Source organism: Bemisia tabaci, chromosome 7 (genome assembly GCF_918797505.1).
Source record: "Bemisia tabaci chromosome 7, PGI_BMITA_v3".
Lineage (NCBI taxonomy): Eukaryota > Metazoa > Arthropoda > Insecta > Hemiptera > Aleyrodidae > Bemisia > Bemisia tabaci.
The window spans coordinates 3,775,075-3,796,292 of record NC_092799.1 but is presented as its reverse complement, the minus strand read 5'-3'; the positions used below and the strand labels follow the sequence as shown (position 1 = coordinate 3,796,292).

At 40.0% G+C, this 21,218-nt stretch overlaps 1 protein-coding gene across 1 annotated transcript in view; it reads left to right on the top strand.

The window, feature by feature from the left end:
* The window catches only part of LOC109036755 (uncharacterized), a 62,677-nt gene that overhangs the window by 19,969 nt on the left and 21,490 nt on the right, over window positions 1-21,218 (top strand). Inside the window, exons 2-5 of the mRNA XM_019051118.2 lie at window positions 3,716-3,813; window positions 8,535-8,621; window positions 9,384-9,571; window positions 9,900-11,312. Coding sequence (XP_018906663.2) covers window positions 3,716-3,813; window positions 8,535-8,621; window positions 9,384-9,571; window positions 9,900-11,312 — 1,786 coding nt within the window. The remainder of the gene's footprint in view (window positions 1-3,715; window positions 3,814-8,534; window positions 8,622-9,383; window positions 9,572-9,899; window positions 11,313-21,218) is intronic.

Here is a 21,218-nt window from a genome sequence, read left to right as displayed (position 1 = left end):
AAAATGGTCGTGCGGATTTTTGTGCAAATTTCAGTGAATATTCTCCGTAATACGAAGCAAATTCCTTAAAATTTTTAAAGGAATCCGCACAAAAGTTCTCTCGTAAAAAATTAAATTGCCCAGTTTTTGGCAATAGCTGATGTGGCTTGTTCCTTTCTGTTAAACACGGTCCAATTGTCCCAAAGAATTTAATTTTTTACAAGCACGCACGGGTGCGATTTGTGTCGAGAATTTTTTCGATTTCTTCATGGGATCAGAAGAAAAATTAGTTGAATCAGGATTGCGATGGTCCCCTGACTAACGAGAAAGGAAAATTTGCATGCACATTTTTTATTGCTTCATCTGAAAGTGCTTTAAGAACTGATTTCACAGTATTTTTTTTTTAAATTTTTTTCTGTTGTGGGAAATAGTATAAAAATAGATTTAGAAGTGAGAAAATGCACCGCCTAGTGACGTCATCTGGCGGCATTTCCCATTAAACACACGTATTTTAGCAGATTAGATCATTCTGTCATACCTTCTCCAATAATTGTTCAATTCATGAACCACGGGTATCCTCGTGTTCAGTTCACTCAGTAGTTTTTTACTTAAACACGAAATTCATTAAATTTCAGACACCTCTAAATTCTTTAATGTCAGGGAAAATGGAAAAATGAGGGGAAAAACAAAAGTGGCAGGGAAAAATTGTCTAGTCTCCTCTAGGTATTTTCTATCTAGAGTTGAGTATGACATTTTGAACAAAAACGTTTGCCTGGAAACTATTTCAAATAATGTCTTCTTAACCACCGGGCATATTTTCAATTGTTCGGGAATTCTTTTTTCTAAATTCTGTGGCAACTCAGTAGAATTTCCGGGTAGGACTGCCCTGATTATTCCTGTGAAAATGCAATCTGCTGCTGCAATCACACGCTGAATAAAGCAGCTGAATGTGGAAGTCAACAGTCATCGCCCAACGGCTGAAATTTCGCAAACTCGAGTTATTTTCATCCAGATGTGTGTCAAATCTCTTCGAATAGCTCAGACAAATCCAACATTCGTCCGATGGTTGCTGAGAATCGTTGCTGAATTCTGCGCGTCACGCGCCAAATTCAGGCATCGGGCCTATGACTTCCACATTCAAGCCACATTCAGCGTGTGATTGCGGCATAAGATGGAAAATTTGACAGCGTTGGAATATAGTTACGTTCTAACGCAAGGGAAGCGCCGGTTTCATGTTTTAATCACATTAACTGAATCAGTCGATGGTATAACGTGGCGTGGTCTAACAATAAGAATCAAAATGTGAGTTTTTCATGCTCAACTATTGAAAACATAATATCCTTTATAGCAACATTATAAGGATCAGAAAGGATATTTAATCATGCGAGTAATATTGAGTGAAGGTTTTTCTCAATGATTCACCCTGAGGCAGAAAACCACGTTTAATATTTGGCACAAGGCTTGTTGACTGATTTAACCGTCAGGTCATTAACTTGTTAACTGACAGATTATTGCAAGGGTGCAAAAAACAAAATTCTCTTTGAAATCGTTCGGGATCCCAAGATTTGCACTCCGAAGTTTCCCTTATTTTCGGGGAAAATCGCAATTATGTAATCAAAAGCACCAGCGGGGTATTAACAGACTCATACTTCAGCGCATCCAAGATTTATGAATAGGCATAAAAAATGCGTTGACCAAACCTCGACCAGTAGGTACCCTCTAAGCGCTCGCGTCGTGCCAAAATTGCGGGCGCTCTGGTTTTCTTCGGCGCAACGTATGGCCGCGGTTGTTCATTCGCAAGGGTTTGCTACGTTACAGTAACAATGGAGATGTTACATTTGTGAGGAATTCGCGATTTGACTGTTGATTTTTATGTAAAAGTTTGCGAGAAACACGATGATGCCACTAATTTTCTCCGAAATTAACTCCCAAGCTCAAAAAAAGCTTTCAAGTTGAAGCCAAAATAGAAGGGATATCCCACGCTATCCTGAGAGTCCACCTCTACATCAAGACAAACTCTCCATGCGAAGATAGGGAGCAAATACATTAGCAGGGTTGCCTTGTTTTCAGTTACAGAGTCGGCAAATAAAGTGGCAGCCCCGTCAATGTATTTTCTCCCTATCTTTGCATGGAGAGTTTGTCTCGATGTAGAGGTGGACTCTCAGGATAGCGTGGGTTATCCCCTCCATTTTGGCCTCAACTTAAAGCTTTTTTTGAGCTTGGGAGTTGATTTCAGAGAAAACCAGTGGCACCATCGTGTTTCTCGCGAACTTTTACTTAAGAATCAACAGTCAAATCGCAAATTCCTCACACATGCAACATCTCCGTTGGGGGGTTGACATTTGCACTGCCCTTGCAGAACTGTTTTCGGCAGGTGATTTTAGGAAATCCGCACCATTCGACAACTGCCGTGATGTAATACGGTTCATTCGAACTTGGAGGAATTCATGTTAAACACGATTGTGAATGCAACGTAGAAAACGGAGGAACCCCTTGAAACCATCTGCAGCGCTGCCGTAAGTTGTGCTTGAGAAAACCATAGCGCCAACAATTTTTTGGGTTTGTAACGCGGACGGCCCGAGAACACGAATAGTTGCGTCCAGACCGAACCATTGAGAAAACCGTTGCGACGCGACGTCAATTTCTTCCGCTTATGATAACAAAATGAGTCACTCATTGCATTCATCAGTCGTGTGTGCCCAAAGTTATTGGGTGGTTGTAGTAGAAAAGAAGAAATTTGTAAATAATTATAAAAATAAAAAATGGGAACTATGAATGCGGCATTTAATGACGCGCCCGACATAAACCGAATTGCACACTTTACCTTCTTCTGAATCTTCTCATTTAATTCACCCACTTGAAAGGAAGTATGTAAAAAGCCTGTACTATCTTCTTCTTATCTTCCGCTTGTGGCAGCGTTGCCAAATAGTGCAACTTGCGGGACCATTACTGGCAAGAACGCGCAAAATTAGGACCTGTAATGATCATCGCTGTTCGCAAGGTGACAAGTTTTTCAGGATTAATAATTTCCAGACTTATCAGATACTTTGAACATACACATCCCCGAATTTTCCCTGGCCTCTTGCTGTAGTTTTAGCATTGTTTTTGATAAGATTTCAAATTGCGGAGCTTTTTTCGGTTGTAATTTGCGGGATTGACACCCGCAATGCCTTCGTGGAAATGTTTTTGGCAGATGATTTGCGCAGAGAATTGTACCATTTGGCAACGCTGCCACGGTGATACCGACTCATCCGAATTTCGAGGACTTTAGTCGTAAACGCCGTTGTAAACGGATCGTAGTCAACCCCTAAAATCTATGGGTTGTGCCTGAGAAAGTGAGAGAGCCTGCAATTTTTTTTGTATGCAACATGGACATCCGGAGAAGAATAGTTGCATTCAGATATAGCCCTTTTAATAGCCGATGCGCCTGGCCTTCCTCCCCGGTCCCGCCTATATGTACCTCATGGGACATCAAAAGGACTCAAATAGCAGTTCACCCATTTTGCAAATTCTTTGTAGAGACGTTAATAGCCTATGGCGCCGAATGTCTTTAAATAAATTGACTAACTAACTAACTAATCAAGTACAAAACAGCCACTTTTTTTTTTTTTTTTTTTTTTTTTTTTTTTTTTTTTTTTTTTTTTTAACCTTAACAAATGTATGCAGGATTTGATTTGATTTTTCGCAATTTCCTATTACCGTCCGTGCTAATCGTTTACTTTCTTTTGTGTTACAGCCGCGCATCTGCCCGGAACAACTTCTCAACTGCCTGAAGGTGCTGCTAGCACCTAATGGCGGCATCAAAAGTGAAGAACAAATCGATCGGCTCGTTTCGTAAGTATTCTTTCTAGCTTACAATAACTAACCGCATGCTCAAAAGTCGCCGTTTCCCTCTTGAAAGAACGTAACTTCATTTCAATGTTGCCAAATTTCATGTCGCATGTGCACTTTAACGAGGAGAATCTTGGACATTTTCAACTGATAATTTTACTGATTCTCCCCCCCCCCCCCATTTCATGCAAAAATCAGAATTTTTTTTTATGAAAATTGGGCAGGTATATTTTTGTGAAATAAATTAAATGTTTGAGTCAATCTGGCAACCTTGGAATGGAGTTACGTTTCTTCGTCCGGGAGACGATGAAGATGTGCCCCTGACCATCTGCGAAAGAAGGGACCTTAGTGCGCTGCAGAATAATTTCTAGGAAAACGATTTCTATCAAGTTGAGTCAACAAAATTGGAATTCAAGTTTTCATCGGGAAACAATGGACCTCCAGAGAAAGTGCGGATTTAAGTAACTTCATAGGGGGTATACCCTCCGGCCATTTTGCCGCCCAATCCCAAAATATTATGCAAGGAAAGCAAACTATTTAATAATACATTTCTGACCGAACTTCATCATACCCATTATACCAATCAATTTTAAAGAGGGAACATGCATCAGAATTCTTACATTCGCACCTTGTCTTGTGGTCCACTACACTGAAAAGTAAAACAGATTTTGGCGTTTTCATACTTTATTGTGTTTATCAAGAGCGCAGTCTCATTCTGAACTTTCAACGTACGAAAGATACTCCAAATCGGGGCTTCCCCTCACAATTATGAGTTATTTGGCATTGCGGTCCTTTCTTTCGTAAGTGGTCATTCTTCTGACGCAAAGGCGCATCTCAATCTCCGCACGAGCTCCCGAAAGCATTGAGTTAAAAGGGGTACAAGGTTCAAGTGGAAATTGACTCGGTCCCTGTCGGTGGAGCGTAAGTCCAAAAAATCATGAGGCTTAGCTGGCTTTTTCGTTGATCACGTAGGACGCTGAGGCCAATGAGTTTGTGGACGTACGCCCGTCTAACAGAAACCGATCCAATTGAGATACGCCTTTGCGTCAAAGGAGCACCGTCACACAGTAGATCGAGTCAATAGGAGAGGTCGGACAAAATTTGGAAACTATAAAAGCCTTTAAGTCCGTTTATACAAAATTTTGAGGTTCTACAAGTAGTTCCATTGGTTCTCTCGTGAAAGTGTATGAATGTATGAAGCACCCCTTGAAATATAAAATGTGACGAAATGAACACTAAAATTTACTGTTTTAGTCAATAATTTCGACCTTATTGTCCGACCTCGCTAAGTGACTCGATCCACTGTGCGTCATGGCAAATTCTGTGGGGTTTTTTTTTCTTTCTTTCTGTCTTTCTTTCTTTCTTTCTTCCGCCGTTCAATCATCAGGCCAATTTTCTTTGCATTCTGAAACCATTAAAAATTTGCATGACTAAATTTCATATCTAGATTTATGAAATCTAACTAAGTTTCACATATTCCGCCATTGACAGGAAGAAAAGTTTGGGTTTTTTCCTCAAGATTAATAACGTAATTAAGGTGTTTAATTTTTTTTAAAAAAAATTAGAAGAAAATTTGGGGTTTTTTCTTTCTTTTTTTCTTCTTTAAGGCCGTTTTCAATTTACTGCGTTTGGACGTACATGAAAATATTCAGTAGTTTCTGATGCAGGGGTGCAATTTGTTCTCGACCGCATTCGTTGCTCCTCCGACGTAAGGGCGTATCTCGATTTCCACATGAGCCAAAAAAAGCATCGATGCTTATTTGTAACAGGACTGAAGTGGAAATTGAGGTATGCCCTTGCGTCAGAGGGGCGACGAATTGTGGAAGTGCCCTAGAAATTGTGGAGGCAGAGAGATTCTTTTTTTGACGGTTTTCAGATTTCAACTCTTCTAGAATAATACGACCTCGGCACACATCCTAAAATAATCGGAAAATCTAACACGATTTTGGTAAGCGCGTTGTGTTGACCTTTTTGCAAAAAACCAGCCCGTTTGAGAAAATAGCGGCGGTCTAGAACTGTTTGTACTCCTGTCTGATGCTTCGAAACAAGTTCATGACGAACGAGGTTAAATCTGCCGGATCCGAAAATCGTAAAATTACCAAATCATATCAGTCATTTGGTTTGACAAAGACCTATTCGGTCCGTAGAATCAGACAGTCGGTTCGTACGATCGAGCTTATTTTATCATTTCGGTTCAGTTGGAAAGTTCAATCTCGCGAACCAGCAAATCCTCGATCCTACGAACCGAAACTTTTGTTTGTCAAACTAAATCGTTCGATCCGCATTCCTACCCACCGAAACATTTTATCAGACTGAATAGGTCGATTGATTTGGAACGCCCAACGTTCAGCTTATACAAGCAAACTTTTTTGTTCCTCGTAGGTGCTTACACGGTTTCTCTTATACCTAGATTTTGACGAAATTCCCTGAATTTTCAGAGAGCGAGGGATGAAAATCAATCATTTTAAAATTTTCCGATTCGGCTAGGAGAGAAGCCAAACATTGTAGTTTCAAATTGCAAAATACAATCTATTTTCCTCGTCCTGAATGTGTGTCCACTCTGCGTCTACGACTTCAAAGATGATTTTTTTCGTAAAGCTGATGACGAAAATTGTAGAGAACCACGTCAGTAGCGAGCCGTGTCCCACGTCATAGATCCAGGCCCGCGAGACTCAAAGTAAGCGATGATGGTGTGCGTTCATTCGGTGGTAGGACAAAAATCATCGACAGCTTTGGAACTCATGCATCCTTTAGATATTATTATGAGTGAGAGTTCCAGTTCAAATGGACTAGTAACAGGAGCACAATTTTAGTAGCATGGGGGGGGGGGTGTATTGAAAGCTAATACCCAAACTTTTCGTCTTGTTCTTAAATTTTTTCTTTTTTTACGCAGGACTACGTCTTCCTTCCTTTCTTTCTAATTTTTTGACGGAGGATTACGTCCTCCTTTCCTTTCTGTCCATTTTTTCAGTGTGTCGCATGTTTTTGGACAGCAATCATTTTTATAATTCACAAGCCAGGGATGTTTAAATTGACAGCGAGATAGAACAAGCTAGGTTAAGAAATGACAAAAGCGGGTAAATAAAGCGATACATGGGGAAAGAAAAGAACAGACGGCCTCCTGTGGTGTAGTGGTTGTAACGCTGGCCCTGTGACCAAGAGGTCCTGGGTTCGATCCCCGGCCAGGTGATCTGAGTTTGATGGTCTCAGACAATGGTCACCTGGGGCTGGGGTAATAAGCGTGGGATTAGCCGATGTAGAAAAGTTGTATCGGAAAGTAGACATGCTATTCAACAAATTACTTCACATGGTAAACTTATGTGGTAACTAATGGGCTAACTGAAGATAGATCCGACGTTAGGTGGGTGCCTAGCGACCGAGACAATGCGGAACAGCGGGAGATGTCAGGGCATTTTCTTTTTGTCCGGTAAATCAGGAAAAACGACCGGGAATTTGCATAAATTCGGTTTGTCTGGAAATTTTATTTTGCAAGCGATTTTCGTGTCAGGGAAATCGAAAAACACGAATTTTTCGGAAAATGTTCCGCGAATCTTTCTATCATGGAGATTTTTATCAAAATGTCTACTAGAATTTCTGCGGATGTCATTAACATTTTAAAAATGAGGCAAAAATATCTCGCATTTGTTTAGGCACCATATATTTTGCTCTATTCATTACATTATTTTCCTAAAACAAGGAATAATTCTGACTTACATCTAATCAGTTCAACCGTGTCGAACAATTACCTAGGAATATTTTTCCCCGTCTATCAGTGAATTTTAAAGTAGTCCCCGGGTTTTTTGGCCGCTTTTGTCATGGAAATCAGGGAAATGTCAGGGATTTTTTCTTTTGAAAATTGCCAGACACCCTGGTTAATCTATCTTTTCTTTCCCTGCTCAAAATACCAACACTGCGAAGGCAAGACGTTCCGAGTAGTCACAGTCTCATGTTTAGCTGCCGCAAGCCGCTACAGAAAAATACACTCAAAATTCTTACATGCGTGTGTGTGATATATTGCAAAGTGAGCACGCACCGCGCAGAAATTGGAACAACCATTTGAGTAACCTCATAAGTTCTTCCCTTCGTTCATCCACTTTTTTTAGTTTTTTTAATCTTGCTGTCGTTTTTTTGATTACGTAAGAGTACTTAGTACTTACTAAGTAACTAAGTACTTACGTACTTTAGTTGACTTTTTAACCCTTACACTATTTTTTCTGACTAACCGTGTCATCTTAGTCAATGCTGAAATCCGAGTTACTTCAATGTTTATGTTGTTCAATGTTCTGTTAGCAGGCTGAGAGGAACTCTCAACCCGTTAACAGAACTGCCGAAGTAACGAATTTTTAGCCACCCTCTTTTTCTTGTAACCCTCCTCTTCCCCTCCATAATTTTCATTTACACTAAAGTTGGAGGTCAAATCCAAAATCCACCCCCTCCCCCTTCCTGCAAACATTATTTCAACGTAGGGTAGAGCCCTCCTTTATCCCATTGCTTGCTATCGGCTTCTCAATGAAATGTGACTCAATGATCTTTTTATTTATCTTTCCCCCCTGATTAGATTTTTTCTTTATCACTAATGCTCCCTCAAAGGCATCCTTCAACTTCGCTCACAAATTCCGACCTCCTATCCCCCCTCTATATGCGACATTTGGAGGGGGAGAATGTCGCCTTTAAATTTTATTGAACCTGCTGTATTGATTTTTTTTTTCGTTTCGTATGTTCAGGTTGATTCAGAAGTTCTCAACGAAGCTAGTGAGCAAATGTATTTACATTTCCATCTTGAAAGCCACCGATGTAAAACTTATCAACTCGTAAGTATTATTTTGTAACAATTGTCTATGCTTATCAAGGTGTTTTACACGCAAATTCTTCAAACCTCTGAAGTCTTCAGTAATTGCCTTGAGGAGAGAAAAAGAAATTCGCTGAAATTTTCCAGCTGGTAGTCTGTGTACCAATTCCGATCCAAAATAGGGTATAAGAGAATGTTTCAATGGATCTTTGATTCCGTGTATAGGGTTATACGCGGAGCCGGCGTGAGGAAATCAGCCACTTACGCAAACAGGAAAGCCCCCCCCCCCTTTCAGATTTTTTAGTATAATTCCGTCTTATTGTCTGTAGATCTAGCTACTCTGAATGTTCAGGTGTTACCATGCCGAGTAAATCTTGAGTAGCTTTTTCATTGAATAACGTCGGGCCATTCGAGGGGTGTAAAAAGTGTCCTTCGGTCGAACATTCACGCGATCCGTGATTTTTTCCTCACTCCCTTCCGAAAATTGTGTACTGAATTTCTCAACTTTTGAAAGTGATGGCTTTTTTGCTTTGTTATGCTCTTCACTTTTAAAAAGTCCCTTGAAATGTCACCCGAGAAGTCGGAAAGATAAATAAATCGTCGGGATTTTTATTGAAGGTTTTTTTCCGTGTCATTTTTGATCAAGATTTCCTCATTTTCCCAAAATTTTCCTCGCCGATCACGCAAACTACGGATGTCTTGATGGGTTGAATCACCCCTTTCACCCCTTGATCCCTCCCTACCCCTTTCTGCTTCTCTATTTTTTGTGATTTGTTATTTCCAGATTTATGGGCGCTGGAGGGTGGAAACTGTTACATACATGGCTAGAAAGTTCTATGGCTGCTGAAAATTGGCCTCTAACCGTGGAGCTTTTAGAATTGCTTCAGCTAGTGCCAGTGGACTTAGAACGACTAAAGTCAAACACAATACCAAAATTGGTCAAGAGCCTCTCGAAACAGCAGGAAAACACTGGTGAGTTTTTTCAGTCGGTCCAGAACCTCTTATTATATTGTGCATAAATAGTTTGTTAATATATTGACTACTGATATACATCTCAATTACGTTATTCAAGAAAGTTATAGTAGCCCTGTGTGTGAAAATTTTCTCACAAAGGGACCATGGTATTGTACAAGTGAGCATGCAAGACGTATCCGTTCATATTTTCTTTTACACCGCCTGAAAATAGTGTCTTCTCATCAAATTTAGTTTCTGCGTCTTATCTCTTTGTACTTTCTTGTCTAATTTTTTCGGCGCTAAGTATAAAACTTACTGTTACCTTTCTTTTTTTGTTTTGTTTCAGCTGCTCGCAACATTGCTTTAGATCTGCTGGGCAAGTGGGCTTTTATTGTTAAAAGTGCTGCTGCCTCTACACCTACTAATGTCTTGTCCCAAGTGAAGGAAGAGACTGAAACTATTGTCCCTGTGAAAACTGAACCAATTGATGTGAATGTGGAGAAATTAAAGAATGAGGTGTCACTGAAAATTAAGTCAGAAGTCAATAGCGAAACCTGTGAAGTTAAAGTAGAACCCAAAATCGAACCAGTGGTTGGAGCAAGTAATTCACCTGCTTCTGGAGCTCCTCCTCTTCCTGTTCCTAAACTCAAGATTTCTTTAAAAGATGTACCCAAGGTATCGCAGTTAAAAAAAGAAAATGAAATCTATGGTAATAGTGATGACTCAGAGAATGAGCACAGCTTATGTAATGGAGATGCGGATGATAGTGATGAAAATAGAAAACTATCGAAAAGAGAGAGGTTGCAGAAAAAATACAAAGACAGCCAAGAAGACACTCAAGACCGAATGAGAAAGCAGAAACTTAATAGAATAGGGGAAAAAGAACATTTAAGTAGTAGTAGCAGCAATAGTAGTATTAGTGGTGGTGCTAAACCTGTTACTTCCAAGGTGAAATCTAAGGATTTAAAAGGTAAACCTGATAAAACTAGTGATAAAAAATTAGACTCTCTTAAAGACAAGAAATCAAAAGATCTAAAGCTGAAAGATAAGGCTCTTTTTCAAATTGAAAAGGACCCACCTAAATCACTCAAAGATAAAGTTCAAGCTGAGAAAGATAAGGCCAATCTCGCGAAAGCTCTTCCTGCTCCAGCATCTGTTGTTAAATTAGGTAAAATACCTAAGAAAGTATCTCAAGGAAGTGATATTAAACCTAGTAGTTTCAATCTTTTTGATAGTAACAGCTCTAATCATAATAGTGTTAAGAATAAAGTGCTAAGTGATGATAGAAATAAAAAAGTCATACCCAACGAAAAGTCCATACCTAAAAAACCTGTTGTGGTGGAACCTCCTAAAGTAGTCAAAAAGGTCTCAATTTCAATTGAGCCTAAAAGAAGTCTCCCGGAAGACATTAAACTCAAAACTGTGAAAACATTCAACTCTAAATTTCGTCTCACCGGTCTAGAAGAAGAACCGCCTAAACCGCCCGCGCCAAAGAAGTCCAGTAGTAGCAATTCAGCAACTAATTCCAGCAGTCCTGCAACACATTCTAGTTCGTCAACTTCCTCTTCATCATCTCCTGGCTCAAGTGATAAGAAGCCCGGTTTGAAACGTACGTCTCCACCTAAAGAGCAACCCCCAGAGAAGAAAATCAGGACTGAGACCCCATCTCCGTCTTCCAGCCCTGCCTCAAACGATAAGAAAAAATCCAAGACTGAAGATCAGAAGGAAGACAAGAAACCGCATGCAGCAGCGAAGAAACGTACGTATTTAATCACTCAATGCCCCAGCTGTCCTATCAAGTTTTCTTTTATTCTTGAGCTGATTTTAATTCAGATCACTATTCTTGTAATCTAATCGACCAGCAACATTTTATCGAAACATGTTCTTTTGATCCTCTGACACAGCCAAAGATTTTTTTTGCTTTTCTTTCATTCTTCTCAAAAGGTACAGTAAGAATGACCTGATGAAATTGTAATGAATATGCCACCAGTTATGAAGTCCTTTGGAGCAGTTAAATTGGCCTATTTTCATCCTCCAGGTACTGCTTTAGAAGATCATTGGTATTTGGTGTTGGTTCATATCATCCTCAAATGCAGAATAACTTCATTGTGCTGAGCAAAAGCCCTCTAGTTACTTGTATTTTTGTCTATGCTATGATTATAGGAGGAGAGAAACGTTAATCTCACTTTTCAGCTCCCCAGTTTATCACCATAATTTTCCCTACGATATTCCAAGGACCTTCACTTTACACCTGTTTGTCTGTTAATTTATATGTTTATAATTGTAAATTCAGTTTTATTTTCAGACACCTGTTCAACTCTGCGGTACATGGGTTGAACGACTGCTCCCTGTTTTGGACATTCATTCTTCTCCACTCAGAAAAGACTTCTAACAACGTTGCCTGAGAGTTGTGTGAAAAATGTTGCCATTTTTTTTAATCGGGTTTTTCGCTTTATCTTTCGAAGTATGTCGTGATTTTCTTTTTATTTTCAAGCAGTTTTGTCTATTTTTTTTATTAAGTTATCCGAGTTGAGGTTCTTCCGAACTGCCCTTTTAGTTCCTTTCGTTTGCATCATCATGGAATTTGGACTGCAATACTTTTTTCTCCTTTTCATCGGACATTTTTAAAAATTTAAAATCATTCATAAAGGCTACCCCTATATTCACGTTTTTCTTGATAGTTTTCATTACACTCAATGAACGACTTTTATCCTAAACGCCCTTCTTTCCTCGTTTGCCGTTCTTTTTCGCTTCAAACTCCGTGCAATACTGTTTCTAAATTATTCCTCGTGCTTTCTGGGAACTTTTTAGTGGTACTTCTTCTTGGCTATAGCCGTGTGCAGCCCTTTCAATTGAATTAGCAAGCTTCTCCGTATAATCCTTCTCCATTTGGTCAGTTGCCCTGTTCTTTCATACTTGTGGAAAAGTAACCGCAAGTAAGTGCTGTGACTTCAAAAACCCTCCTTTTTTAGATGATGCTCATCAATTAAGCAGAATCCTCCTAACCGTAACCGACGTTGTCCAATTTCCTCTCCAACTTAAGTGCCCGTCAATGTCCTGTTTTCTTGTAAATAATTACTAGATAACTAAGCTACATTCTGCCTCAAAATTTTGTGAGTTTAATTTGTGCAAGTTACAGAAAAAGAAAAAGTCTCTGGGTGTCGTGTTTTTTCAACTCCTGTCATATATACTGATCAGGATAGGTAATTAGGCAACTTAAAACGCAGTTATCATGATTCTGCTCTAATGCATCAAACTGATAATTACGCTTCTATAATCGGCAACTATTCTACATTAACACCGCTTTTCGCAAGCTCAGTTGCTAAATTTAATTTTAAATACTACTTTTTTATAATTTGCTTTGTCTTTCAATCTCTTCTTCGAGGAAAACAAGTCACCTTTCGGTTCTCTATTTTCCCCTGACCTCGAAAATATTTTTTTGCTATCGGTTTTATTTTTCTCGAGTGCTGTTTTCTGTGATTACGTTTTCCAGCGTCGTTGAACCATCATTTCTACAATCTGAACAATCTGCAACTCTCTAGGCACTATTGCTTTCCAGTACTTATTTACTGAGTCCATATTGTTTTAATCCTATCTCCAGTTCTTTTAACAAACCAGAGCAACCGCTCGACCCATTTTGTTTTTTGATCTTCTTTCTTCTGTCTAATTTTCATTTCAGGTTCCTTTTAGTTTTACACCAAGTGCACTTAGTGTTTCGTAAATTTCAGTGCAAGTTTTTCCAGAATGTGTGCTGTAGCACACTATATTTGTGATTTTTTAAAAGTACACTTCTATAAAGTGATGCCTTTCCTCTTCAGCGGAATCCTTTTCAAGACTGTTAGTCTTTTTTTCGAAGTTCGCCACCAATCACGGAACTGCAGCCCTGCCCCGGTAAGAAATCAGCCTATTTTTATCCTAGAAAACTACTTGCCATTAGCGATGCCGGATCGACGGTGAAACTGGAAAAAATGCGTATCTCGTGAGTGGCGTCTCAAATTCTTTGCTTACATCTGAGGACGAACCTACACAGTGGACTGAAATTTTTATAGAATATAATGAGAAAAATTTTCAAGGAATGATGCAGAGCACTTTTCTGTGTACGAAAATGAATTATGACCGGAAGTCTGCTGCGTCTCAAAGCGAGGTACGTGTCCCTGCAGCTTCACCGTCGAAATGCTACTGAATTATCAAACTTACCTACTTCAATTCTTAATTTAAAGATTATTGAGGTGGTTTTGCTTGAATAATGATTCCAACCTCTTTACAACAATGTACTATTTAACCTCTTCAAAACATAAAAGACCACCCTTAGTGCCAAGTATAATAATAAGGATCCCTCTCAGATGGTGAACCGTATCCATTCTCATCAGCATGTAACTCTTTCCCTAGGAGTCTTCTATGGCAAAAAGCGTTCTTTAAAAAACTTCTTTACATTTTGATGTCTGTCGATCAATGGTCTATTTTTGTGATTTTAAGTCATATGTTAGGTAAAATCCAAAACCTAGACTTCCAAGTTTGATTCAGGATCATTGAACTCTGAACACCTTTCATACTAAAACGTCCTTCAATAATTAGAAGCAATATGCTTTCACCTACGTGACAACTATTCTTTCTCCTCTTTCTCTCAGTTGTATAAATCATGAACACGAATGAATGGGTACCTAATTGCCAAGTAAAAAAACTTCTATTCAACTGAATGAAAACGATCGATAGTAACCTTCACTATTTGGTTTTTCTGATGAGACTAGCTTGTCTATTTCTCTTTCACACCCATCTAAGAGGATCTGAAGGATCAGTATGTTTTTTTTTTTGGACTCACCTTTTTTTACAGTGAAAGTGCCTCTGGATGAGCCTGAAAGGTAAGTATCTCCTGTAAGTTTTAAGGTGCAGGTCAAGTACACGAGCCGCCTTTTGGATCAACCAAATAATCACATTGGATGTTGAGAGTGGGAACAACAGTCTCTTGCCTGTGCAGATCCGCTTGACTTAACTCGCCTGGAGATCCAAGCTCCAGCTGTTTGAGGAGCCAGTTGAGGTTACTTTTGGACATTCCGCCTGAACATCGTCGCATATTGTCTCTAATTGGCAGACCTTGGCTCCGAATATATCTTACAGTATCTTTAAGATCAATATTTCATGAATAAAGTCTTCAGCCTCTCTAGATTATACACATCTCACTTTTACCCTTAAATTTTAATCAGATGAAAGGGTACTTGCGCGGTTTGGAATCCTAGGATACTTCTCATGCATACCTGTGGTTGCCTGAAAAGTAAACAGCTGCCTTGTCCTCACTGTGCTACTGAAAAAGTTGTCGACATATTTTCAGAGTCATTTTAAAATTTGAATGAAACCATGTCTAGTGTTTGGACCAGATAAATTAAATTGCGTCGTAATACGACTCTTAACTCTCCAATAGTTACTACAGTGAGCGTAATGTATCCCTCAACCTCAAGCTTGGTTTCAAAAGTCTTTTCGGGTATTTCTAGTGGAGTATTTATTATAAGCTTTTTGTCACTTTTTAGTACATAAGGAAAAAGTGACCTGTTAGCAAAGTACTCAAAAAAGAGTATTCAGTAGTTGGAAAATCTTACAGTTTTAATGATTCAAAATTAAAACGACAACATGAAACTGCAGCATAGTCTCGTAAGTTGTGTCGTTTCAAATAACATTAATTGAGAGACCATCTTTACATTCCTACTTGTGTTATAGAAGTAAATTGTAAGTTAATCCATACTAATTATTCTGCTGATTTCTCTCCTGCTTCAATTTATAAGTAATTCTATTCAAGTAAATGGAACGACGCAACAGCATGCTCTGAGACTTAGAAAATTTGCGATTATAACATGGAAATCTCTTTTCTTTTCGATATGTCTGATATGGCAAATGGTCACCTCTATAATAATTAACCACTATTTATATTCGTAAGGAGAGGGAATAATGTTTATTAATAGACTGAAACCTCTTTCCCCTGTAATGAACGATGTAATTTAACTTTTCTCTCGTACTAAAAATTCCCTAGTCTCTATCAACTTATCTCATGACGCTTTAAGGTACCGATAAGCACCTTGTAGGTTCCTGAAGGTTGCTTAATCTATGTTCTCTCTTCTCAGTAACAGTGAAGCCATTGCCTACCTTTAGGTTACTTACATACCGTACTGCTGAATGCTTTCATACCCAAAGAAAATCTGTTCTTCCCAGAAGAACTTGACCCTACCATTTTACAATGATCCGATTTGATGATAAAAGAGGTGTGAACTCATCCCTTTTGTTCTGAATCTTAGTGTTACCCGAATCTTCCTCATTGTATTTTCCATGGTAAATTTTCGAACGTAATTAATGCACGTGCTAGAATTCTAATATGCATTCCATATCTACTTCTCCACAGAAAGGCCCTTAGTCTTCATTATTTTTTAAGTCCGGCAACAATGAATAAGACCTGGATAGATTCTTTGGCTCTTTTGAGTCGATGTACATTATTTTGGGATGAGTCAAATCTAAAAATAGGACTTCTTGTGGAGTGATTGGTGTGGACAAATTCTTCTACAGTTTTTATGCACCATACTATGTATTTAGTCTATCCTGTTAGAAGAAATTTTTGACTCAGGATTGCCCCAATCATTTCCCGGTCTCATTGGAGCCGAAACAATGAAGAAGATTCAAAATCAACCAATGCGGAACTGAGGTAACTCAGTTTACAGGCTTTCTTATGAGCTCCTAAATACTTTGTGGGAGGAGGGGTAGGGATTTTTTTTTTTGGAACTTCAAGAGGTAAGGTAACTGTCCTCGTGCAGTTGGTCTCCAAACATTGGAGGTTAGGTCGGGCTCCTTAACACAAGGAGTACCGATTTCTAGAAAATATCATTTTTCTCATTTTACTGGAACTTGACCATGTGCTCAGCAGCACAACCTTGAATGGAGTAACAAAATCCTGCCATTCTGACGATAATACTGATAATACTTCACCGAAAATCTGCTGTTTACAGTCTCAGCCTGATCTTTCCAATATTGATAGGATTGATGAACAGCTTGACTCAGACCCATCTGTATACACACTTTATCCCAAGGACAGCTCAAAATTAGAGGTTTAGACCTGGAACTTTCATGTAGCAATTTACTCCAAGGAATGAAAATTTTTTCAGCCCCCTCGGGTGGGTGGGTAGGGTAGCCGGTAGGCCACCGTTTCTGCTGGTTTTCAAGCAAGAAGACCAAGAGTATGTATCGTCTGCGACAAATCGTTCTCGAGGCGTGTCCTTCAATGTTTCGGACCTGGCTCCTGGCTCTACCCTCTTTTCCTGATAAATCAAATTTTAAAAATGCTGGATGTCCTGGACTCAGTGTAAAGATCAGTCTGAGGTTGGAAACATTCTGATTCGGGCAGGGCTCTTTATTTTCGGTCTTAGAGACAAGTAATGGAAAGGCTCCAAAAATCCCTCTGGGGCAATAAAGGCTTTTCCGGCTATTTTACGTCTTTTGATGCGTCGCAGTAGTTGTCTTCACCAGTTCCAATCGGATTTTTGAAGCTGAAATCGCTTATGACCCAAACCATGCTTTGTCACTGATCACCTCCAAGGAGTTGAAAGTTCTCCCTGCGCTCACCAGTTTTCTGAAACTAAGATTTTCCGGAAAATCTCATCCCTCCACCCTCTCACTGGGCACGCTCTTCGCTTTCTTTCAGGAGGAACTAACTCTTGGACCCTCTTCGGCAACCTGTCTCCTGACATTCTCTGAACATGACCAAATCACCGAACGGTGACAATACTATTTTCATGCTTTCACAAATAGCTAAATCATGATCGCTAGTCATTTTGACGGGAATGTTTCAATGATCGTCCATACATCATGACGAAGTAACGCATAGGTTCAGAGAATGGCTGGAGACAGGTTGCCGAAGAAGGTCCTAGACTTGTTGCCACCTATAAGGAGGCGCAAAGAGTGCTCAGTCAGAGGCTAAAGGGGTGAGATTGCAGAAGTATAAAGTTGCCGATGACGGAAAGGTTGTGGTTTGCAAGGGCCGTTGGTCAATGGATGTTGTAAAGCGCCTGGGAGTGCTGTGGAGCGACATGTTTGTATATTGATTAAAAAAAGAAAAGAAAAAATAGACAGGAAAAGGCACCCTATTTTAATCGCGGAATTAAAGGCTATTTTTAATCTATGTTCTTGGGCTGCTATAGTGTACTTTAACCTATATGTATATAAATTTATTTTTGAAAAGCCGTCGTTTCCTTGTCCCGAATAGCCCGGAGTTATCAGTCGCCTCTCGACCTACAAATCAGAAATGTTACCCGGGATTTTACTAGCAGGATTTTGGAATAGGAATCCTCACTTTTCTCAAGTTAGCAATGGACGAACCGAAGTGGTTGCATTTAAGCTCGTTCCAAATTCTCCGAATGAAGAAGTTCGGTCGAAGGAGAGACGTGATTTTCTGGCGAGAGGAAAACGCTCGTATACCGGAGTTATACGAGCATAGTATATGCATCCCGTGGAGCGATGCCGGCGAATGCAGCTAGCGAGCACAGCGCTGGCGTCCATGGTCTTGGCGTCGCGTCGACGTGTCGTGCAATCGACGTCGCTTCGCTCCCCCACCCTCCCCCTTGCGAAGGAGCATTAACCTCTGCCGCGCGTCGCGGCGTCCAGTGGGTCGACGTCAGCGACTTTCACGAGTTGGCAACCCTGTGCTCCCGTGTTCAATCCATCAATCGATTCTTAGTCAATTAGCGTGCCTCGATAAATTTCGATTCTTTTCCTTCATTTAAACGGACAAAAGCGAGTTTTGCCAACTTGCTGGAATTGCCGGGTCGACATTTTGGTCGATTCCGTCTGTGAACCTACTTCTGTTCCGAAATACATTTGTGGACCCAGAGTGGAGCGTGCATGCGTTGAGTGTTTGGTGCGTTTTGTCATGAGTTTAATTTGAAGAGTAATGCATGTCAAATGCTTTGATGAAGCTTCCTTCCTCCGATAATCGCCAGGGAAAATGAACTCTCCAATGTGTTGAAAGTATTTGGTCGCCTTCATTTTTCATTGGCTTAAAGTCCAATTCTAAACTTTTCGTAGCTTCAGCACGATTTTGATCGTTTTGTATAATTTCACGTAGACTTGCCAATTCTTAATGTGCTGACTGTGCCCGTCCGGAAAATTACGGAGTATCAAAGGGCAATGGTTCTACGCAAATAAATAGGTATCCGTTGTAGAGTAGTAGTGCAATGATATTCTAAATGCTAGATAAGGAATACTGAAGGAGCGTTCATAAATTACGTAATACGGTAGGGGGTAACGAAGAATGAGCCTGTGTTACGCTGCGTCGAAAGGGGTGAAAGGGGGGGGGGGTGTCAGCGCCAGCTTTACATAACCATCTCCATGGGTAAAAAACACGTCAAATCCGAAATGTATCATCCGCATTTCATCCACGTTATTTGTCACGTTAGGTATCATTGCTAATTTTATTTATCTTAATTCAAATGTATAGGTACCCCGCAATTTTTGAGATCCTAAATTGGGGGGGGGGGCTCTTTCAAACCGAACGTCATTATTAAGGGGGGTCCGGAGTTGCGTTACTAGAGTTACGTAATTAATGAACGCTCCTTCATCCGAAACATGTAGGTTTAACTGATGGCAGGTATGAAAGCCGGCTGGTGTCAAAATTCCACGAATTTTCCATGCATATTGAGCTTTTGTTCACAATTTTAGTTTGTATGTTCCGATACTTCTCCCTGACAATTAGTTGCAGTAGTCGGGTTTTGGCACAGTTGCGTTGCCCTGGCGACACGAGTATCTGTGGATCCCCGAGTGTTCGTTGTTGACTTGACTTTCACCAGCTGCGCGCCAGTGGCGAGGCGTAAATGATCGATTATCGATATTTCCCCGTTTAAAGCTATGGTGAAGAATCGATTATATAGGTGTTTGTTGCGAACACCCTGTCTATCGATCATTTTCCGTAGGTTTAAATGACAGATTTACCGATATAGCGGAAAGCACGCCATGCAACTGCGCGCGCTCTTCCACGGCTCAGGATCACATTCGATACATCAAACAGGTGCGATTGTATCGATATCGATTGGTTCAACTTATGAACATAGCTTTAGAAGTCAATCGAGTAATTTGAGGGAACGGGTTTCTTGTGATAGATTTTTGATTCTTATGGGTCTAAAATGGCAATGAAAAGTGAAATCGTTACGTACTTTCTCACTTTCAGCTTTTCCTATACTTAGAGCCTAAATTTTTTGTATGAGGTTATGTTCTATTGCTCTGAACCAAACGATACATCGAACCACTATCGAATACGATTTACAAGGTGTCCTAGGATTGAATACAAATGTTGATGGAGTCTATTCTTTGGGTAGAAAAAAGACGTTCTTGTGGTATAAATTTTTTCTTAAAACGCTTTCCCTGGACGTCACGACTCCCCAAAATTGTAGGAAAAAAATCGTCTTTTTAACACTGCGGCAATGTTTATCAACTTATATTGATGAAAATTGGTAATTGGGAGTAATTTTTAGCGTTCTTTTCATTTTTGACCTCCAAAAAAGGTAAAACTCATTTTAAGGGGGGTCAGGGGGGGGGGTACCGAACCTAAAAGTGGCCATAATTAATGTTTCTAGCGACAAAAATTGATTTTTGACGGCACCACAAGATTCAGCGTTGAAAAATATTGTGATAATGTCCCTTGCGTTTTTTCGCTTTAACTCATTGTTTCCGAGATAATAGGGAATAGTAGGAGCTGAAAATAGGGGGATAATGGGGCCCCCACGGAAAGCGTTTTTCGGAAAAAAGTTATACCCCAAAAACGTCTTCTTTTGACCCAAAGAATCGATTCCTTCAATATTCGTACTTAATCCTGGGACACCCTGTATAGCCACACCAATTCCCCTCTCAGTCTTCCTTCTGTGCAATATTTCTCACGCGATATCCTCGAAACGTAGATTCTTCCAACTAAGTTCTTTCTCCGAGTCCAAACGTTTCATTGTCGAGCTTTTCAACATGTAGATGAAAAACGGTGCACAATTTCATGCAGGTGGCGTAGATGTTGAAGTATGAAGTTAGGGACCGTCCCTAAATTACATCACCCACCAAGGGGGAGGGGGCCTGGAGGTGATTGACGGAGAGATAGGGAGGGGGGACTCCCATTTAAACTAGAGTACCTTCACAGGGAGAGCATGGTCACTGAGATCACCATCTCTAATTGGCTCAGCCATCTCAGGCTGAATGGAGCCTTCTAGGGCCCAAAAATGGCGGACGCTATTAGTTAATGTAGAGTCCCTTTATAAAGAGAGTTGAGACAACGCGGCTTATGGATGTCACAAACGAGGATAAAGATTAAACAAATTGGACGTTTTTTTGTAATCTTCGATCACCCCATTCCCATCCCCCAATATAATTTTTATTCCCGTTTGTGACACTGTGAAGGCCTAAAATACGGGAACCAATTAAAAATGCATTCGCATTGTCTTCACTCTGAGTATAAAAGGACTCTAAATTAATGTAAATTCAAAATGTGGCTTTATTTGCATATAGCAACGAGCTTCACTCATATGCATTATTATGACGTACTTACGTGGTTTTACGGCTAATGGTGTGCTATTTTCGAGAAAACTCATCCTAGGTATAGTAAGGTCGGCTGTGGGTGCGGTTGGTGACAACCGTTAACAGTTTGCAATGACCCCCTCCC